At 39.7% G+C, this 22,478-nt stretch overlaps 1 protein-coding gene across 3 annotated transcripts in view; it reads left to right on the plus strand.

Annotated features, from left to right (window-relative positions):
- TANC2 (tetratricopeptide repeat, ankyrin repeat and coiled-coil containing 2) overlaps window positions 1–22,478 on the plus strand; it is a gene marked incomplete at its 5' end in the record, with an annotated part of 320,220 nt that overhangs the window by 226,757 nt on the left and 70,985 nt on the right. For all 3 annotated transcript variants that reach the window (XM_079726110.1, XM_079726111.1, XM_079726112.1), the window contains 3 exons: window positions 4,553–4,834; window positions 9,808–9,941; window positions 20,983–21,214. In XM_079726110.1, the coding sequence (XP_079582236.1) occupies window positions 4,553–4,834; window positions 9,808–9,941; window positions 20,983–21,214 (648 nt within the window). The remainder of the gene's footprint in view (window positions 1–4,552; window positions 4,835–9,807; window positions 9,942–20,982; window positions 21,215–22,478) is intronic.

A 22,478-nucleotide genomic window follows, 5' to 3' on the forward strand; every position in this document is an offset into this window, starting at 1 on the left:
AGGAACACTCCCAAACTCATCCTATGAGGCCACCATCACCCTGATACCAAAACCAGACAAAGATGTCACAAAAAAAGAAAACTACACTGCAGTATCACTGATGAACATAGATGCAAAAATCCTCAGCAAAATATTAGCAAACAGAATCGAACAGCACATTAAAAGGATCATACACCATGATCAAATGGGGTTTATCCCAGGAATGCGAGGATTCTTCAATATACGCAAATCAATCAATGTGATAAACCATATTAACAAATTGAAGGATGAAAACCATATGTCATCTGAATAGATGCAGAAAAAGCGTTCGACAAAATTCAACACCCATTTATGATAAAAACCCTCCAGAAAGTAGGCCTAGAGGGAACTTACCTCAACATAATAAAGGCCATATATGACAAATCCACAGCCAACATCGTCCTCAATGGTGAAAAACTGAAACCATTTCCACTAAGATCAGGAACAAGACAAGGTTGCCCACTCTCACCACTACTATTCAGCATAGTTTTGGAAGTTTTAGCCACAGCAATCAGAGAAGAAAAAGAAATAAAAGAAATCCAAATTGGAAAAGAAGAAGTAAAACTGTCACTGTTTGCAGATGACATGATACTATACATAGGGAATCCTAAAGATGCTACCAGAAAACTACTAGAGCTAATCAATGAATTTGGTAGAGTAGCAGGATACAAAATTAATGCACAGAAATCTCTTGCATTCCTATACACTAATGATGAAAAATCTGAAAGAGAAAGAAACAAACTCTTAGAGGAAAACATAAGCAGAACACTCTATGACATAAATCACAGCAAGATCCTTTTTGACCCACCTGCTAGAGAAATGGAAATAAAAACAAAAATAAACAAATGGGACCTAATGAAACTTAAAAGCTTTTGCACAGCAAAGGAAACCATAAACAAGACGAAAAGACAACCCTCAGAATGGGAGGAAGTATTTGCAAATGAAGCAGCTGACAAAGGATTAATCTCCAAAATATACAAGCAGCTCATGCAGCTCAATATCAAAAAAACAAACAACCCAATCCAAAAATGGGCAGAAGACCTAAATAGATATCTCTCCAAAGAAGATATACAGATTGTCAACAAGCACATGAAAGGATGCTCAACATCACTAATCATTAGAGAAATGCAAGTCAAAACTACAATGAGGTATCACCTCACACTTGTCAGAATAGCCATCATCAAAAAATCTACAAACAATAAATGCTGGAGAGGTTGTGGAGAAAAGGGAACCCTCTTTCACTGTTGGTGGGAGTGTAAATTGATACAGCCACTATGGAGAGCAGTATGGAGGTTCCTTATAAAACTAAAAACAGAACTACCATATGACCCAACAATCCCACTACTGGACATATACCCTGAGAAAACCATAATTCAAAAAGAGTCATGTACCACAATGTTCATTGCAGCACTATTTACAATAGCCAGGACGTGGAAGCAACCTAAGTGTCCATCAACAGATGAATGGATAAAGAAGATGTGGCACATGTATACAATGGAATATTACTCAGCCATAAAAAGAAATGAAATTGAGTTATTTGTAGTGAGGTGGAAGGACCTAGAGTCTGTCATATAGAGTGAAGTAAGTCAAAAAGAGAAAAACAAATACCGTATGCTAACACATATATATGGAATCTAAAAAAAAAAAAAGTTCTGAAGAACCTAGGGGCAAGGCAGGAATAAAGACGCAGACGTAGAGAATGGACTTGAGGACATGGGGAGGGGGAAGGGTAAGCTGGGACAAAGTGAGAGAGTGGCATGGACATATATACACTACCAAACGTAAAATATTTAGCTAGTGGGAAGCAGCCACATAGCACAGGAAGATCAGCTCGGTGCTTTGTGACCCCCTAGAAGGGTGGGATAGGGAGGATGGGAGGGAGATGCAAGGGGGAGGAGATATGGGGATATATGTATATGTATAGCTGATTCACTTTGTTTTACAGCAGAAACTAACACACCATTGTAAAGCACTTATACTCCAATAAAGATGTTTAAAAATTAGTCATTAATTTTAAAAAAGAAAAAGAAAAGAAACTTGTACATGAATGTTCATGGTAGCATGATTCATAATGGACAGAGAGTGGAAACAACCCGAATTTTTGTCAGCTGATGAATGGGATAAACAAAATGTGATATATCCATATAATGGAATATTGTTCAGCAATAAAAAGGATGAAGTAGTGATACATGCTACAACATGGATGAACCTCAAAAACATGCTAAGTGAAAGAAGCCAGTCACAAAAGGCCACATATCATATGATAATATATATGTGAACTGTCTCGAATAGGCAAATTTGTAAAGACAGAAATTCTCTGGTTGCCAGGGGCTGGGGGAAATGGGGACTAGAGAGTGACAGCTAATGGGTATGTGATTTTTTGGGGGGCAATGATGAAAATGTTCAGGAATTAAATAGTGATGTTTGCAGCTTTGTGAATATACTAAAAATCACCAAATTGTATGCTTTAAAAGGGTGAATTTTATGGCATGTGAGGCTCAATAAGATAATGTTTAAGAAAAATAAAATAGAATCTGTTTAGCTAAGACACTAGAATTAAGAATATTTTTAGCAAGTTAAAGTCTAATTTTTCACTTAATTCTGTAATTATGTATTTTAAAAGAGTACGTTTTGATAAAGAGATGTGAATCAGGAAATTATAAGTAACCATGTAGGTGTATCTCCACAGCCTTATTTGTAGACATTTGGGACATTTTAAAACTTACATAGGAAACAATTTGCTTCTATTATTAAGAGTTTGGCTTTATATTTTTAATTTTTGTACTACTTTTGGAATTGTTACCTTTTTGAAAATGCTCAGCTATCATTCTAATGGCTTTCAGACAGTTTTAAATGAGTGTTTACATGAAGTGTGCTTGTGTGTGTTTTTCGAGTAAGCTGCCATCTCTAGATCCCAATTTATGATGTAGAATTGGTTTAAGTTTGTTCTAGAGTAATATAAGCAGTATTAATAGATCTAATTTCCCCCTTTATGATTTCCCTTTCTCCTGTCCTCGTTCCCTTCCCACCCCTGGACTTTATTCATCAAAATATAAAATAGGGTGAGAGTGTAATACCTTGTTTTTAATTAATTCTTTCAGTAAGCATTTATTTAGCATCTACTATGTGTCAAGGTGCTATGGTAAGGTAAATGATACAGAAAATGAACTTTTAAAAAATAAATAATAGGGACTTCCCTGGCAGTCCAGTGGGTAAGACTCCATGCTCCCAATGCAGGGGTCCCAGGTTCGATCCCTGGTCAGGGAACTAGATCCCACATGCTGCAACAGAAGATCCTGCATGCCACACCTAAGACCCAGCACAGCCAAATAAATAAATAAATATTTTATAAATAAATAAATAAATAAATAAATAAATAATAAAATGGGAAAAAAATGATACATCTAGAACTACTCTTGAAACAGTTAAGAAGGGAATTCCCTGGTAGTCCAGTAGTTAGGATTCCAGGGTTTCACTGCTGGGGGCCCGGGTTCATTCCCTGGTCGGGGAACTAAGATCCCACAGGCCACACGGCGTGGCCCCCAAAAAAACAAAGAAAGAGTTACGAAGGCATTTAACTCAGATAAGGGAGGTCAGGCAGGACTTGTTTTTACCATCAATGTAATTAGAAGGTTGATCATTGAAACCAGGTTATATCTATTATGCGTTTTTAGAGAGCAAGTAGAGCTCATGCTTTGTTGGCCCTTAGCACATCTCACAACTACATAAGCACAGAAAAAAATCTCGAGAAAAGCAATAGGGATTTGTCCCCAAGACGTGTGTGTAAACCAGAAATTGTTTTTTTGTGTTTTTTTTCGGTTGGCATGAATACAAGCATTACAGGTGCAGAGACATTAAATGAAAATTTGGTTTCTGCTTCCTTGACTGCTTAACATATTGAAAACCTTTTAAACCTTTTAAACCATCACAGTTTTTAGGTGTTTGCTTCCCTTAATATACTTACTAGATTTTTTAAAACTACCATTGTGAACTTAAAGGAGTTACTGTTTTTATTGGTATTTTTAAAGAAATAAGTTCTCTTTACATTGCTTTCTACAGGACTGATGCTGTAAGCCATCCGGATTCCCTGCCACACCCCAACCTCTCCCCCAGAAACTCCAACCCTACATCTTCCCGCAATCCAACATTTTGAAGGTTATCCCCAGGCATAGAAGGAGGCCTTAAGAACCCTGCACTTTGTAACTTTTGCAGGCATCCTGATTGCTGGTGCCTGGGCCATCTCCATTGCTTAATAATTTTGAATATCACCGTGACTTTCTGCCTATAACGCAAATTATTACTATTTTAACTATGTTTGTGTTCTGCCAGCTACAGTATCAAATAGCTCTAGCTCACGTGCCATTGCTTATCTGTGTAGAACCAAAATTCAGAGTTTTATTATTTTCTGAATAACCCAGAATACCATCATACTATAACTCCCAGTGGTCTCCTAAACCATACTGGTTTTTTTGTTTATTTCTCGCAATGTTGATGGTTTGGCCTAAGTTCTGTGTTCTCTTATTGTTCCTTCCAGTTCGCTTTGCACCTTATAGGCCTCCAGATATCTCCCTGAAGCCGCTGCTCTTTGAAGTGCCCAGCATCACTACAGAGTCAGTGTTTGTTGGCCGGGATTGGGTTTTCCACGAAATAGATGCTCAACTTCAAAGTTCAAATGCCAGCGTGAACCAAGGAGTAGTGATCGTGGGAAACATTGGGTTCGGCAAAACCGCCATCATCTCCAGACTGGTGGCCCTCAGCTGCCATGGAACACGGATGAGACAGATTGCCTCAGACAGCCCACATGCCTCCCCCAAACGTATGTATCCCTTTTTAAAGAACTCCATGCGGTGGGATAGGGGAGGGTGGGAGGGAGACACGAGGGAAGAGATATGGGGATATATGTAAATGTATTGCTGATTCACTGTGTTATAAAGCAGAAACTAACACACCATTGTAAAGCAATTATACTCCAATAAAGATGTTAAAAAAAAAAAAAACCCACTAAAAAATTGTTTTTAAAAATAAAGAACTCCATGCTTCATTGCTCTGAAATTTTTTCCAGCATCTCTGTATTAAGTCTTGTATCCTTTCATTTTCTGATCTGCAAAACCTGACTGGCATGTGAGGACCATTAACTCAGAGTTGAGGGAAAGAATGTAATACTCTGTTGACATTTAACCCACGTATCCAACGGTCACCTGAGAGTGACTGAAAAAACCTTTCTCTCAGAATAAATGTACGCCTCTTCCCTCCTGACTGGCTGGCTGGTCTGTCCTTTGGATAATGACTACAGCAATTGCCTGTAAGAGCTTGTTTGCATCCATCACTGTCAGCTTTTGCTCAGCCTGTGTGCAGGCTTCCTATTCACACCAGCACAATCTGTTTGCGGCCTTCATTTCCTTGTGATCGATGTCAGTGTTGCACTGCTTGGGCTTGAACTTCACTGTGTCCTTGAAGGGTTTCTCCTGCTTCTGTGTGAAAAGATGCTGAGATCTCATATATATTTATGCTTCTTTCATCACAGGCAGGGTGCAGCTTAATGATCGCCATCAGGATCCTGTTTATTTGTTTTTAAAAAACTTATATGGTCCTTAGTACCAGGCACTCTCTAAGAGCTTAACAAATATTAATTCATCCAACCCTCTTATCTCTTTCAGAGAGGTAGTTCCTGTTATCTTCCTTTCACAGATAAGTGGTTTAAGGCTCAGAGAGGTTAAGTAAGCCTCCCAGGTTTCATAGCCAGTAAATAGTGAAACTAGAATTTGAGCCTAAGCAGTCTGGTTTCAGAGCCCAGTGTCATCCATTCTGCTGTGCTCCCTCTCCTTATTGATGGAACTCACTTGAGTAAAGGAGATAAAAAGAAATGTATAGGGGTTCTTCCTATAACCAGTCTACCTGGCTTCTGCTAGTTATAAGAGAACAAAAAGAAACTATTGCCCTGCTAGTCCAAATCAATAATCTAGCTCACCACAGATTTCCAGACAACAACCGCTAGAAATGGTTTGTTTGGGATCATAGTATTGTAGTTACAGAGTCTAGCACGGTGCTGTGGGGACTCAACAGGAACTCACTGAACACCCTCCAAACATCCTGGCTTCCTGTTGAAATTCATTCCTGTTTCATGTCGTTAAGTGGGCAGATTGCCTCTGGTAAACTTACGGACATCTGACACGTAGAAGAACTAGTGTCTAGAAAGAAAACTGGTTGGATCAAGAGTCCCATTTGCCAGGGTATGGTAAGAATTGGTGTGGAAGAATTCATGTCTTAAGAGCAGTATCATGCTTAGTTTCTGGATGCAGTTTTTGTGAGGTAGATTGGCATAATGTCACGGGAGTCAAGAGCCCCCAGTTTGGCTCCAGCGCTCAAACTTACTATACTTTGTAACCTTGAGAATTTCACTTTAATTCTTTAGACCTCGGTTTTTGTCATCTGTAAAATAAGTCAGTGGGATTAGGTGATCTTTAAGATTCATTCCTGTGCTAAAATTCTGTGATTCTAAGATGTCTGCATGGTTGAAAGTAACTTTCCATACCTATTCCAGTATTTTCGTTAGAGTGCTTAGCTTAAATATCACGCCAGACTACTTCTTATCTGAGTAATCCAAGAGGTTAACTATTTGAGAAGGAAAACCAGCTAGGTAATAGTCTCTCTGAGTCCTCTATATATCAATCACTGTTGCAGATAACAGATGGTAGAATCATGGCTCAAGGGCAAGAAGAGCTGCTTTCTCTGAAAGCAAAGGTGCCTGGAAGTGCCCCCTCTAAGCCTGGGAGAGCAGGAGTTAATAGAAAACAGCCCATGTGCTCCCCAAAGCAGAGGTCCTTTAAAGATAGTTCATTAAGTTATCCTCTAACATCCGTTGCCTTTTACCTCCAGAGAAACTCTAAAAATACCCCATTCATGTGATAAATGTCCACATGTCAAGACTATAGATTTGGCCTGATAGTTAACTTAGAAAACTTGAAAAGGTGTTAAAGGGGATCTAGTATGTGGTTATGTATTTATCAGAACTACACAGAACCAGCATTGCCTTGTCGTAATTTGATGTAATAATTTTTGTTGTCCGCTTTGATGTCCAAACTACATTCCACCTCTGCCATCTTAACCAAACCACTTAAGAATGGTCAAGAATAAGTGGTTGATGTCATTTACTGGTATTTAAATATTAATTCTGAACAACAAAATCAACTCTTGAAATTACCCCAATAGCTACACACATCTGTAAAATTTTCATTTTCTGTTATGCAAATGATTAATAATAAAACCTAACTTCAGTTTGTTTTAGAACTGGCTGTCTCATTAAATTTTCTAGTTTTGAGGACAAATGTTTTGTCTTTCTCGTATTATCCTCACGAGGTTTTGGTTAAAGCTTTTCAAATGTTAGGACTCAAAAATGTTACTTTTTAAAAAAAAATCAATGATCTGTATGTTTCTATTTTATATTTCTGTTATTTCTTTAAACAAATATGAACTGAATATATCTTAACCAATTTAAAGATATTTCTTTGAGGAAAAAAAAAAAAAAGAATAAGTGGTTGATAAAGAGCAAGCTGTTTTTTGGCATTGATCTGTTACTCTGTGAGCCGGCACTGGAAATGTTACTGGCAGTAGCAGAATTTTTTCATTAGTGAATAAGAATGATGTCTTATCGAGAGAGAGTTGGCTTAATTTTTTACAGTTTAATTTACATTCAGCTTTGATAGGTATTTGGGATCCCACTGGCCTTCCCAACCCTAAGTCAGTGATGCAGTTGTAGTAGTAATGAAAATAGGTGAGGATTACTGGAGCTCCCCACTTCCGTTTCTGCATCCTGTGTCATTCTTTCTTCTGTCCCTCACTCTTCCACGCTGAGCAGCGCTGCGGTGGAAGACGTGAGCAGTCTAGCCTGCAGCACTGCATTGCCTGGCTCTGTCCTTCCCCCACAGACACCCAGCCCCCAGCCGCCCCCTCCTTGTCATTTCCCTGGGAAGGCACAGAGAAGCTGTCAAGGCAGGCACTAGCCTGTCATCCTGCTGTCCACCTACACCCCGTCCCAAACCTGACACCCCCATCAATCTCTACCACCACCGTCACCACCTACCCCCCAACACATACGTACAGAGAACAGAAACATTTTGTGAAAATGGACCTGTTGTGTAATCCAGGCATTATTACATTAACTACAAGTGTACTCAGTACAGTAGTTAGGGAAGTTCGGTCTAATTACAAGACTGTATTTTCCTATCACTGAAAGTCTCAGTGTAGTTACCATTTGGATTTGACATTTGCCAACAGCTGCCATGCCCCCAAATAGCTGTTCAGTGAGTAACCCCTACCCTCCCCACTCTGCTCATTCCAGAAGTCTGTGTTGCCAGTTTGCTGTGCACACTGACTTCTCCTCCCTGTTAACTTTTATTTCTACTGTCCTCTGAGTACCAAGCAGAAAGTAAAGACACCCAGACAAAAAGGAGGGCCTCTCCAAAAGGGAACAGCTAGAAGACAGAACGTACTCAGACACTGATTACCCACAAAACCAGATAAGGGGGGCTTCCCTGGTGGCGCAGTGGTTGAGAGTCCGCCTGCCAATGCAGGGGACACGGGTTCATGCCCCGGTCTGGGAAGATCCCACATGCCACGGAGCGGCTGGGCCCGTGAGCCATGGCCGCTGAGCCTGCGCGTCCGGAGCCTGTGCTCCGCAAGGGGAGAGGCCACAACAGTGAGAGGCCCACATACCGCAAAAAAAAAAAAAAAAAAAAAAAAAAAAAAAAAAAAAAACCAGATAAGGGGGAATGGGGTGGACAGAGGGAGTGAACAACAGGCATGATACAGTGACAGTGACTGAACTTTACTGCGCACATTTCTTCAGTCTTTTTCACAGCCATCTCCCACACCTACCCTCCTACAGTTTATTCAGAACTCTATGCACTGGCCAGGGAATTTACTTTGCCAGTTGGATGGAAGAAGTCTCAATTAAGTCCTACTGGTAGGGAGTTAAATGAGAACTATTTTCCCCTATTTCTTCTCCTTTTTAGTAGCTATTGACCATCAAATAACAGTCTACTAATTTTGTACCCATTTTTAAAATATGGTCTGTATTTATAAATAGAGTCTATAATTTCTAGTAGTAGTTAAGATGTTACCTAAATAACATGAACGAATGGAATTTTTTTAAAAACAGCTTTATTAAGCTACAATTCACGTACTGCATAATTCACCCATTTAAATGGTTCAATTCACTGCTTTTTACTGTAGTCACTGAGTTGTGCAGCAATCACCATAATCTTAGAACTTTTTCATTCCCCCCTAAAAGAAATCCCATGCCCATTAGCAGTCAGTCTTCATTTCCCCCCTAAATCCCTATCTCTACCCCTAGGTAACCACTAATCTGCTTTTTGTCCCTATGGATTTCCGTATTCTGGGCATTTCAAATAAATAGAATCGTATACTATATGGTCTTTTGTAACTGGCTCCTTTGAGTGAGTGTAACATTTCAAGGGTTATCCATGTTGTAACATATATTGGTATTTCATTTCTTTTTATTGTTGAGTAATGTTCCATTGTGAGGCTGTACCACCTTTTATCCATTCATCAGTTGATGGACATTTGGGTCCTTTCCACTTTGGGGCTATTATGAATCCTGCTTCTTTGAACATTTATGTACAGGTTTTTGCGTGGACATATGTTTTTAATTCTCTTGGGTACATACCCCTAGGAGTAGAATTGCTGGATCAAAGAACAAATGGGATTTAACCAGTCTTTCTTTAGAGTTTTATGATTATCTGATGCAAACATCTCATCTTTTTAATACAGATGTGGATGCCAACAGAGAGCTGCCACTCACACAGCCACCTTCAGCCCACTCATCCATCACCAGTGGAAGCTGCCCAGGAACTCCAGAAATGCGGAGGCGGCAGGAGGAGGCCATGCGAAGACTAGCCTCGCAGGTACAATAGGATTCTCAGGTTGCAGGCATGCTAGTTCCATTTTAACATCAAGGGGGCAATGGTAGGGAGACCCCTGGCAAAGTGAACAAAAGTATGTACAGGTGGACCATGAGAACATGGAGAAAAGTTTCTCTCTCTTTGCTGTTCCTAGAAAAATACTTCGTTATTATGGAATCAGAACCTTATTGTTGGAAAGGCCCTTAGAAATAACCAAAGTTCCACAATGAATAGATAAGGAAATTGAGACTCAAAGAAGTTGTATGATTTACCCAAGATCACAGTATAAGTAATCAATAGCTTTGTATTTTCATTCCTAGCTCAAAACTCTTCCTGCTATACCACACTATCCATAACTTCTTTATATGTTTGCATTTTAATTTCCTATTTTTATCAAAGTAACACATATACATAGTTTAGGAAATCAAATAATGTTCAAAGACTTATAATAAAAACCAGAAATTCTTTTCCCCTCCTGAGCCCACCCTCTCCCCAAAGGCAGCTACTTTCAACATTTGGAGATGTTTCTCTGATCTTTACCTCCATGTTTCTAAATAATATTCATATACTGCTATAACTTTTTTGATGAGTTTTGTACATTATCTATTGCTTCTTATTATGGATGTTGAGAATGTTAGCTCTTTCGCCTTCCTTCCTCCCTCTACCATATCAGTACAGTTATATCATGATTTTAGTCTGAATCCATGTTACAGTATTTTCAGTATTAATACTACACAAATATGGTTCACTGTGGAACCAAGGATTACATTTTCTTCTTGAGCAGTTTTGTTTTTCCTGGGTTATGAAATGCCTCATTGTAAAATTTGCTTATTTTTCTTCAAAACTATGGCTGTCATTCCATAAGCCTTAATGCTTTGTAAAATGCCTCTCAATATAGTTTTCCACATCAGTTACATTTTTCCCCCCCTGGAAATCCTAGAGCTCTCCATCGAGCTAATCTGGACCTAGGATGCTCTCAAGTCTTACCACCTACTTGTTATCCTGGAAATTCCTGTTAACTTCCCTTTTGTATTTGATCCCATGTCATCGTCTTTCTTGATTGTATTCCTTATTTTGATGGAGCACGTCCTCTGGTAGCTTCCTAAGAAAGAATGCATAGGAGGTAAGTTTTTTGAGACTTAACGTTCCTAAAAGCATCTTTATTCCATTCTCATACATTACTCTTTGTTTGACATAATTCTAGGTTAAAAATTATTTTCCCTCAGGATTTTGAAGGCATCCATCTTGAACTTCCAGTATTGCTATTAAATAATATGGTGCTATTCTTATTCTTAATTATTTATATATACCTTTTTTATCTCCAGAAGCTTTTAGAATCTTCTTTTTATCACCACTGTTCTTGGGTCTTTTTTTCATATTCTGTTGGTACCTAGTGAGCCCTGGAGATATTTTTTGATTCAGGGAAATGCTTTTGTAGTATTTATTGAAAATTTTCTCACCACCACTTCCTCTGTTCTCTCCTTCTACAACTCCTTTTAGTCAAAAATTAGATTTCCTATATTGTTACTCTTCTTAACTTTTCTGTTTCCTATATTTCTGTTTTCCTATTTGTTTTATCCACTTTTAGGAGATTTCCTCAACATTACCTTTCAATCCTTTCACAAAAAAATTTTTGGCTATCATAGTTTTAATTTCCAATAGGTTTTTTTTTTCCCCCAGTTGTTCCCTTCTTTTTTTTTTTTAATTGAGATTTTTTTTTTTTTTTTTTTTTTTTTTGCCTGCGTTGGGTCTTCATTGCTGCACGCAGGCTTTCTCTAGTTGCAGCAAACAGGGGCTACTCTTCGTTGCGGTGCATGGGCTCCTCACTGCGGTGGCTTCTCTTGTTGCGGAACATGGGCTGTAGGCGCACGGGTTTCAGTAGTTGTGGCGTGCAGACTCAGTAGTTGTGGTTCACGGGCTCTGGAGCACAGGCTCAGTAGTTGTGGTGCACGGGCTTAGCTGCTCCTCGGCATGTGGGATCTTCCCAGACCAGGGATCAAACCTGTGTCCCCTGCATTGGCAGGTGGATTCTTAACCACTGTGCCACCAGGGAAGCTGAGATTTTTTTTTTTAATTTTAGTTTTTGGCAGCACTGCATGGCATGTGGGATCTTAGTTCCCTGACCAGGGATTGAACTCAAGCCCCCTGCATTGGAAGCACAGAGTCTTAACCACTGGACCACCAGGGAAGTCCCTGTTCCCCTCTTTTTTATAGCATACTGTTTTTGTTTTATAGATGCAGCATGTTCTCTTATCTCTTCCTTAATAGTTAGGCACCGAAAAACTGATGGAAGCTTGTATATATTGAGAGCTTAACTATAGAGCATTAAGATGACCCACCAGCCTTTATGGGAAAACCCAAAAGTCAGTCCATAAGTTTTTTCCTTGCACTGTTCATCTTTTCTAGCAAAGAATCCACCAATTTCCTGGAGGATGTATAACCTGGTCGCCAACGTTCTGGAGCTAGTAGGAGAAGGTGGCGGAGTTTCATCATTTAGGTTGCAGCCTTTTACCTAAGCCCCTTGTTTTCAGTCCTGCACCTGATCCTCACCTATTCTGTGTCTGGTGTTCCTAAGCCTAGATTCTCTGGTTTAGTTTCTCTAGTGATTTTAATTTCTCTTTCCTGTGGGTTTGGGGGAAGGTAGTCACCTGGCTGGGCAGGATAGGGATGGATATCTGGGAATCTAACTGCTCTTTATATAAAGTTCAAATAATTTCTGTGTTTGCAACTTCCTTCCTCACCCCCATCTTCCATAGTACCTGGTGCTTCTAACTCCTGTGCTTTTCTGAGGTTTGACAGATGATTTGGCTCATTTCTGTTGTTAACCCCAGCAGGCATTTGTTTCACCTTCTTCTGTCTGTTAGGTTATTTAATCCTACATCTACTTTCCATCTTTATATATTATAATCTAAGATTAGAGATAGATATTCCTAATCAATGGGGTTTGCATTTCTGTTTCTTATTCTCCTTATTTTTGAGGATTTTAAGGAGAAGTATAGAGTGCAGAATGCCTGTCTCCAGTATTTAAAGAAATCTCTTGGCATGGTTAATTAGTAATGAGGAACAGGGAGCTATCTTCAATGTCATAAGGTTCTAACTTCCTCATAGAAATCCTGTCCAGCTTACAGCCAGAAACAGCATGTTTCCCCCAAATACTTTTTCAATTGTCCCCACTTATTGGTACACATCCATTTATAAATGGGCTTCTGAAAACAGTCTGAGTTTCCCTTATATTCATTGCTAACTCAGTGCAACTTTAAAAGACATCTCTGAGAGACTTCCCTGGTGGCGCAGTGGTTAGGAATCCACCTGCCAGTGCAGGGGACACGGATTCGATCCCTGGTCCAGGAAGATCCCACACGCCGCAGAGCAACTAAGCCCGTGTGCCACAACTACTGAGCCTCTGCTCTAGAGCCTGCGAGCCACAACTACTGAGCCTGCGCACCACAACTACTGAGCCTGTGCACCGCAACTAGTGAAGCCCACATGCCTTAGAGCCAGCACACCACAACTACTGAGCCCACACACCGCAACTACTGAAACCTGCACACTCTAGGGCCCGCGTGCCGCAACTGCTGAAGCCCACACACCTAGAGCCCATGCTCTGCAACAAGAGAAGCCACTGCAATGAGAAGCCCGTGCACCACAACGAAGAGTAGCCCCCACTCGCTGCAGCTAGAGAAAGCCCGTGCACAGCAACGAAGACCCAGTGGAGCTAAAAAAAAAAAAAGAAAAAAAGACATCTTTGTTTTACTTTTCCAAATATTCCATGTAAGCTGACTCCTGCCTCTTCTTTAGAACAATCAGAATAACTGTCATCTTAGAAATATACAAATGCTAAAAAAAAAAAAGAAAAGAAAAGAAATACACAAATGCTGAAGAGCTTTCATCATCACAGTCATTTATTTATTCATTTAGAATATATGCTTGGAATGCCTATAACACAAGATTGAAGTTAAAGCAGTGAACAAGACAGGCACAATCCCTGCTGTTATGTAGCCCACATTTTTGTGGTGGGAAAAGGCCAATTAACAAATATGTAATATGTCAGATGGTGATGAGTGCTAAAAAGAAAGTCTCCCCATGTTGTCACTTCTCAGCCTCTCTCTCATCAAGAGAAAAAGTCCCAAGATGTTTATGTTCAATATTTGGAAAATGTTATTTATTTTTAGTAGGTAATTAGTGACTATACTTACTTGAAAAGTGATCACATTTTAAATTCCATGGTTATACCTTCCTTAAGCAAAATATAAATAAATGTCTTTTGTACCTAGAAATGGGATATTTTTTAATTTATATTAAACATTATATAAGAAATGGCCCTTTAGATTAAAATTGATGTTTAGTTCAATATTTGGAAAATGTTAAATATTATAAGTGAGAAATTAGTGATTATTTACACTTACTCAAGGAACATATTTAAAATTTCACCCTTATTTCTTCCTTAAGCAAAATATAAATACATCTGTTTACACCTAGAGATGGAATATTGTGAAGTTTACACTAAACAAAAAAAAATCTAAAACAAATGGCCCCTTAGATTAAAATTGAATATTATCCCAGTAATTGTGCCACAGGTCGCAGTTCAGGCGTAAGTTTGTGCTGTAGAAGCGTAGAGCAGAAGCCAACAATCTTGCTTCTCATCTGTAACAAACTGGTAAGCAGAAATTATCTTTTCAAACCAGTTAGTATTTTGATAAAGTAAGCTAATATATGAGAATTAAAAGTATCCTTGAAAAACTTCTTGATTTGCTAGCCAGAGTTCTTAGTGTTGGTGCTTGTATATCATTAATTATCATTGGTATTTCGTAGTATGCCTGCTGCTTCTTATGCTTCTTCATAATTGAGAACATTGAAGAGTTCTTGTCACAACTTTAGAGCAATTTTATTTATTGAAGAAACACTTCCCACTTGAAGTAACAGGTTTTGCTAGGTGTACATCTCCTAAATGTATTCCCAGTTAATCTTACATGTTCTGAAGTATAATCACAGTAGAGCAGTGCAAAGATCTCATGCAGGGCCTTTCCTGGGTGTGTGACTTTATAACAACCATAGATTTTCCAGGCTTTCGGTCTGTTGCCACCAAGTGATCATACATGCAGAATTCTCCAGACAAGGAGAGGCTGACTTCCATTTACTGAGGGCTTAATGTGTATTGAGCTTAGTACTTTTTACATTATATTTGTTATTTCACTTCTTCATTCTTAAGCCTGTGAGGTGGTCATTATCATGCCCATTTTACAGATGAGGAAACTGTGCTTCAGTGATAGTTAATTTTCCCAAGGTCTTACTGTTAGTAAATGGCAGAGCTAGGATACAGAGCCAGTATTCACCCCAATGAAGTGAGTCTTCTTCTTCTCCCCATTTTACAGATAAACAGAGACTCTGAGGTTACACAGCTTGCTGAGATAACTAGTACGTGACTTGAAACCAGATTTAAACTGAGGCAGGCAGGCTCCAGAGTCCATGCTTTTAACCACTGTGCTGCCTCTGTAGTGTGACAGGAAGGATTTTTGTTTAGTGTTCTTTTGGAAAATCTATCGATAATTGAATGTGGCTTTAAAGTAAGGAAGTCATAATGAAGGGACACCTTTCAGAAATTTTGCTGACCTAAAATTCTTCTTCAAAAAGTTTTTATGCAGGACTTCCCTGGTGGTCCAGTGGTCAAGACTTCACCTTCCAATGCAGGGGTTGCGGGTTCGCTTAGCTTAGCTTCCCTGGTTGAGGAGCTAAGATCCCACACACCTTGCGGCCAAAAAACCAAAATATGAAACAGAAGCAATATTGTAACAAATTCAATAAAGACTTTAAAAACAGTCCACATCCCAAAAAAAGTCTTTAAAAAAAGTTTTTATGCAACTAGAAGCTCTTGTCACATTAGGTAAATTGTCACTAGGTTAGTCCTTAGATTAAGAAGCTAACACATCTGAAATAAGCTAATTAGAGAAGCCAGCTAATTTTAAGAAGTGTCACAGTGACACAAAAAGCAAAGGTTTTTTTCACCGAAGGAAATCTATGAAAGAAAGAAAACTGAAATGTCATCCTTGCCAAGAGACTAGTTCTGTACTAAATCAGGAGGATGTCAAGTGATATGGTTCCTGAGATTGTTGCTGCTACTGTTAAAGCTATCAGCCAAAGAAGTGATCATTTCAGCAGTTCACACGTGTGTGTTGAGCATAATACAAAGACTTAAGCCATACATACACACATGGAGAGAGAAAAACAAAAAATGACAACAGTGAAGTATAAAATTTGGTTTGTGTTCCAGTTGGGTATTTTTTAAAAGATTTACATTTTAGGAGAAATGTGATCAGAACTAAACAAGTAACCTATAGATGATGTTTTATAAAATGTGTCTAGGGCGTTTTTCCTCTAAAAATTAACACTGAAATTTTATAGTGAGACCCAGATTGCATCTACATTCAGGATACTGAATATGGGAAACAACCTTATTTATTCCTTTGTCAATCTTGTATTTTTTATCTGTCTCCTCCACCAGAATGGTCAGTATTTAAATTATTGTTCACCACTCTAACCCCAGCTCCTAGCACAATGCCTTGCACAGAAATATGTGTTAAATGAGTGACTAAATTGTAGTCTGTTCTCTATACTGAAGCCTGAGTAATCTTTCTAAAACATATTTTTGTTCTTGCTACATAAAACCTGTCAATGGCGCTCCTCCTTGCCCTTAAATGGAATCCACACTCCCTTCTTGAAACATCACATGTATTAGCATAAAGGGCTTTTACCTTTTATATCTAGCTCAGGTTTTCTCAGCCTCAGCACCATTGACATTTTGGGCCAGATGATTCTTTGTTTGGGGCCGTCCTGTTTATTGTAGTATGTGTAGGAGTGTCCTTGGCCTCTACCCACTATCCAGTAGCATCCTCCCACCCCCGGTTGTGATAACCAAAGCTGTCTCCAGACAAGTGTCCCGTGGGGATCAGAGCCACCCCAAATGAAAACCTCTGCTCTTTCTTATCTCCTACTACTCCCAGCTCACTTCCACTGTAGCCACACTAAAACTGATTTCCTGAAAGTGTAAAGCTGTGTCTTGCCTGAGGGCCTTTGCACGTATTGCTTTCCTCTGCCTGGGGCACTCCTGTGCGTTCACTCCACCTCATCCTTTAGATCTCAGCTTCAGTTTTACTTTCAAGAAGACTTCTCTGGCTCTCCTAAGTTACTTAGATATGTTGTACCAACATCTTATATTTTATCTCTCATAGTGCTTTTCCCCCAGTTTTATTGAGATAGAATTGACATATAGCATTGTATTAGTTAAAGATGTACAGCATAATGATTTGATATGTGTGTATATTGTGAAACAATTACCACACTAAGTTTAGTTAATACCCATCAGCTCCCGTAGTTACAGAATTTTTTCTTGTGATGAGAACTTTTAAGATCTACTCTCTTAGCCACTTTCAACTATACAACATAGTATTGTTAACTATAGTCACCGTGTTGTACAACGTCACAATAATAATAACGTTGCAGACAACATCCACCGATGGATACTAAAAGTAGTGGGCAAAAATTTGTGGAGAGACAGGATTTGCATTCTCTCAGAGTATCTCCCCCAAGATATTTATTAACTACAAAGGGTAAGACAGTAACTTTACAGTAGAGAAACGTAGAAGAAACCTTTATCTTAGCCAGGTGATCAAGGTCAGCATCACCAGTAACAAGACATGTCAACATCATGAACCCCATTACATGATCCACTGAGAGTGACACAACATTGTTTTTGTGGTATTCTTTTTTTTTTTTTTTTGCGGTACGCGGGCCTCTCACTGCTGTGGCCTCTCCCGTTGTGGAGCACAGGCTCCGGACGCACAGGCTTAGCGGCCATGGCTCACGGGCCCAGCCGCTCCGCGGCATGTGGGATCTTCCCGGACCAGGGCACGAACCCGTGTCCCCTGCATTGGCAGGCGGACTCTCAACCACTGCGCCACCAGGGAAGCCCTTTTATTGATCTGCTTTTTTGTTTTGTTTTGTTTTTGTGGTATTCTTGCGAAAAAGTCTCAGTTGGAATGTGAGGAAAACGTTAGACAAACCCACGTTGACTGATATTCAACAAAATAACAGATCAGGACTCTTCAAAAGTGTCAAGGTCATGAAAGACAAAGACTGAGGAGTTCTTACAGGCTACAGGAGTCTAAGGAGAAATGACAGCTAAATGCAACACGGGGTCCTGGATAGAATGCTGGAACAGAAAAAGGTCATTTGTGGAAAACTGACAAAATTCGAATACTGCCTTTAGTTAATAGTGTTGTGCCAGTGTTATTTCCTGGTTTTGATAATTATGCTATGGTTATATAAAATGTTAAGGGAAGCTGGGTAAGGGATATATGGAAACTCACATCTTTTTGCAACATTTAAGTCTAAAATTAGCTCAAAATAAAAAGGTTTAATAAATAAATAAAAGTCCTACTGACAAAAAAAAAGTTAGAGCTCCAAGCTGGAAAATTACTGAGGCCGAACCCAAGTCTGGAGCTATTCTTAGCTTCCAGTCCCAGGATGGGGATTAGAGTCAGGTTGAGGAACAGGAGAAAAGGCAGAGAAAGTAGTTTTTGACACTGAGCCTTCAGGTCCCTAGAAACACGAAAAGCCAAAGTAACCCGAAGTGTTGGAAGGGATGCGCTGAGTCAGAAATCAATCAGGAGGGCTTCCCTGGTGGAGCAGTGGTTGAGAGTCCGCCTGCCGATGCAGGGGACACGGGTTCGTGCCCCCGTCCAGGAAGATACCACATGCCGCGAAGCGGCTGGGCCCGTGAGCCATGGCCACTGAGCCTGCGTGTCCAGAGCCTGTGCTCTTCAACAGGAGAGGCCACAACAGTGAGAGGCCCGCATACCGCAGGGAAAAAAAAAAAAAAAATCAATCAGGTGGTGGTGAGGGCAGGGCATTCAAGAAGTGATGAGAAGGAGACAGGGAATAAATATGAGAGCAGACCTGAAGGAAGGTCAATGACAACATTAGAATTTAAGTAATGCAAATGCCAGTCATGATGTAAATTAAATTTTTATGTCCAAATGAGTTCCAGATATTCAAAGCTGCCTTTTCTTTATGTGAGATTAGCTTAATCCTGTCACAGATTATTCATTTGAAGTAGAAAAGAATCTTTAAAGAGTGAAGGCCTGGGACTTTTAACACAAGCCTGACAGGTTTGCTGCCATTCAATCATTTGATTAAGGCCTTTGATAAGGATTTTGCTTAGTTGTATCATTTCTTGTGTATAGCTTTAAATCAAAACCTTTTTATACCCAAGGCGATACTGACCTCCAGTCTTTTTTTTTTGGTCTGTATAGTCTACAAACCTGGCCTTTTTTTTCTTCCCTCACAGCAGTAATCTACAAGTTACTCACTGTCCTCTTCAAAGAATTACTACAGTTTTGGTCATATTAGATATATTTTGGATAGAATTGTTTTAATAAAAAATATAGAGATTTAACATAAGGAAAATGTGAGATGGAAAAAAATTAATAACATAAGAAAAACATAGCTGAAAATGAAATTTCAACAAGTCACTGTGAGAGACAAGAGTTCACCAAGCAGAAAGGTTTTACCTGCTGATTTATTGAGGGTGGACTAATTCTGAACCATTTCCAAGAAGTTGTAATAATAGTGACTGAGTATGGGTGGCTGTGATGACTTCCTCAGAGCTGAAGGGAGTGATCTATTATCCATCACTGAACACTAGTACAATGAGAGAATGCAGGAAAAAACTGCATTCCCAGACTTGTTTCCTATTTGTATATGTAGGAAAAGTTGTAAATAATGTCAATAGACAATTTAAGGGGAAGTACCAAGTGTTTTTGACAGATTGTGTGTACATTTACATACTATGTAGCTGCTTTGAAATGTCTAGTAGATGATCAGTTCTGAGTCGAACTACAAATTTCATGAAGATGTTGAGTGGTCTTTCTGCCTGAATTCTTCAGAGGAATCGAGATTTTATATTTAGAATGCCTAAAATTTTTTTTAATTAAAAGAAAGAAAGGCAGCCACAGAAGGGGCAACTTTAGCAATGATCTTTGTTAGATAAAACCTCATACAGCCAAGAACGCAGATGGTTTTTAATGAAATCAATAAAAGAACCGTCTTCCTAAATTTCAGAAATTTTATCTTCAAACTTCTATCCCGTTACTTTAGGTAAAGGGTAAGTTACAGCTGATTTGCTCAGCTGTGGTTTGCCTCGACATATGAAATCAATTGAGGTAAAATACGATGGAAGTTCATATTGATTCAGAGGTTTGCTGTTTGCTTTTTATAAAGTGGAGATTTGTGTCCTTGTGGGCATAACCATTGACATTCACTGTTCATTGAGAGCACAGATGGATTGCTGCCAAGTTTTCTCTTTGGGTTCCTTATGTTGTGCTTAAGGTCGGTAATAAAGCTGTAATCAATCTGTCTACAGAAAGGAGTGGAGATTTCTAAGTACACCTCCTCATTGCCAGTTGCACACTGTGCTCAGACATCATTGCTTCACTCACAAGCAATTCCTATCCTCAGCTTTACATGTGTCGTAACATTTCCTGTACTGTTCAATTTTCTTAATGCTTAATGAGAACAATTTCAGGTGTTTTTTAAAAAGTGACATTTCCAGCATTTGAATTTTTGTTTTGTTTTAATTTATGTATTTACCTATTTATTTATTTTTGGCTGCGTTGGGTCTTTGTTGCTGTGCGTGGGCTTTCTCTAGTTGTGGTGAGCTGGGGCTACTCTTCGGTGTGGAGCACGGGCTTCTCCCTGTGGTGGCTTCTCTTGTTGCAGAGAACGGGCTCTAGGCACATGGGCTTCAGTAGTTGTGGCACACGGGCTCAGTAGTTGTGGTTCGTGGGCTCTAGAGCACAGGTTCAGTAGTTGTGGTGCACGAGCTTAGTTGCTCCCCAGCATGTGGGATCTTCGCAGACCAGGGCTTGAACCAGTGTCCCCTGCATTGTTAGGGAGACAGAAGACAGTGTTAGAGAATGATTGTACAGTAGCCATGACCGTTGCTCTTGCTACTGATAAACCTGTCTGTGTTCTCATCTTTCTTTTTTAGGTGGTTGCCTATCACTATTGCCAAGCAGATAATGCCTACACCTGCCTGGTGCCGGAATTCGTCCACAATGTTGCTGCCCTGCTCTGCCGCTCACCGCAGCTGGCGGCCTATCGGGAGCAGCTTCTCCGGGAGCCTCACCTACAGAGCATGCTGAGCCTTCGGTCCTGTGTTCAAGATCCCATGGCCTCCTTCCGGAGGGGAGTGCTGGAGCCCCTGGAGAATCTCCACAAAGGTACAGATGAGGTGCAAAGCAGGTGGAAGGTGGAGGCTCTGGAGCCCAAGTTCACCTGGGGTCATGCTATAGAAATGATTACTTTTAATATATATATTTTTTTCGCGGTACGCTGGCCTCTCACTATTGCGGCCTCTCCCGTTGCGGAGCACAGGCTCCGGATGCACAGGCTCAGTGGCCATGGCTCACGGGCCCAGCCGCTCCGCGGCATGTGGGATCTTCCCAGACTGGGGCACGAACCCGTGTCCCCTGCATCGGCAGGCGGACTCTCAACCAGTGCGCCACCTGGGAAGCCCAATTATTTTTATCACACTGCGAAAACTAAATGTTCCTACAGGATACAGTTAACAAATAAAAGGTTTTACCTGAAAAATAAAAATTCCTCCAGGAATTGCTACTTCCTCCTTTCTTTGTAAAAATTCTCATTCTTATTTCCAAATATAATGCATTTCTCTTGAACTAAAGGTAGTAGAGCTACCAGTCCTTCCGTGGAGTTCAAATAAATTGGTAAAGCCATGACTCCAAACCAGTGCTGTGGAGTTTCTGTGGTTAGAAACATCCTCAGTTTTTATACTTGCTATTATATTTATATATTTTTTAACCACAGTCAGGTAAAATGAAATGGCATGTAGAGTTGCATAACTGTGTATATGCTAAAAATTACTTAAATGTCCACTAAAAGGTATTAAGATATATTTAAGAAGTGGGGGAAAATGCAGTGGGATCCATCTCCCTCTCATGCCTCATGCCTTTCCTCCGTTTTAACTCTGCAGCTCAAGTGTTGGCTGTGACCTAAATGTAACCATCTCCTCCTTCACCCGTCTCTCTGCCTTACCCCCTTCCTAATGTTCTGTCAGTGCTGGAAGCCAAAGAAAAGGACCTGAGTAAGCATGAGATTGCTGAGCAATCCTGTTTATTCCTGAGAGACTTATATACTTTTCTCGAGCATTTCGGAGATACTTATAAGAATTTACATTCTTCCGGCCTCTATCTTCAGTATGTGAACTTACATGCCAATTACTTGGATATCAGAGTTCCTCTTCTCAATGCTGATGACCTCTATCTATACTTCTACTACCTACTATTAGCTTTACCATACCCTAGACGTTTTTAAACATTGGAATTTCTCTGCAAGTATTTTGAGCAAAATTAAAGAGAAATTTCTGTACATTCAGTCAATCTTTAAATCCTGTTAATTCTGCCCTCCTGATGTTTCTCACATCCGTTAATCTCAAAGTCATTCCTACCACTGTTACCCTGAAGG

This window comes from Hyperoodon ampullatus (genome assembly GCF_949752795.1).
Source record: "Hyperoodon ampullatus genome assembly, chromosome: 19".
NCBI lineage: Eukaryota > Metazoa > Chordata > Mammalia > Artiodactyla > Ziphiidae > Hyperoodon > Hyperoodon ampullatus.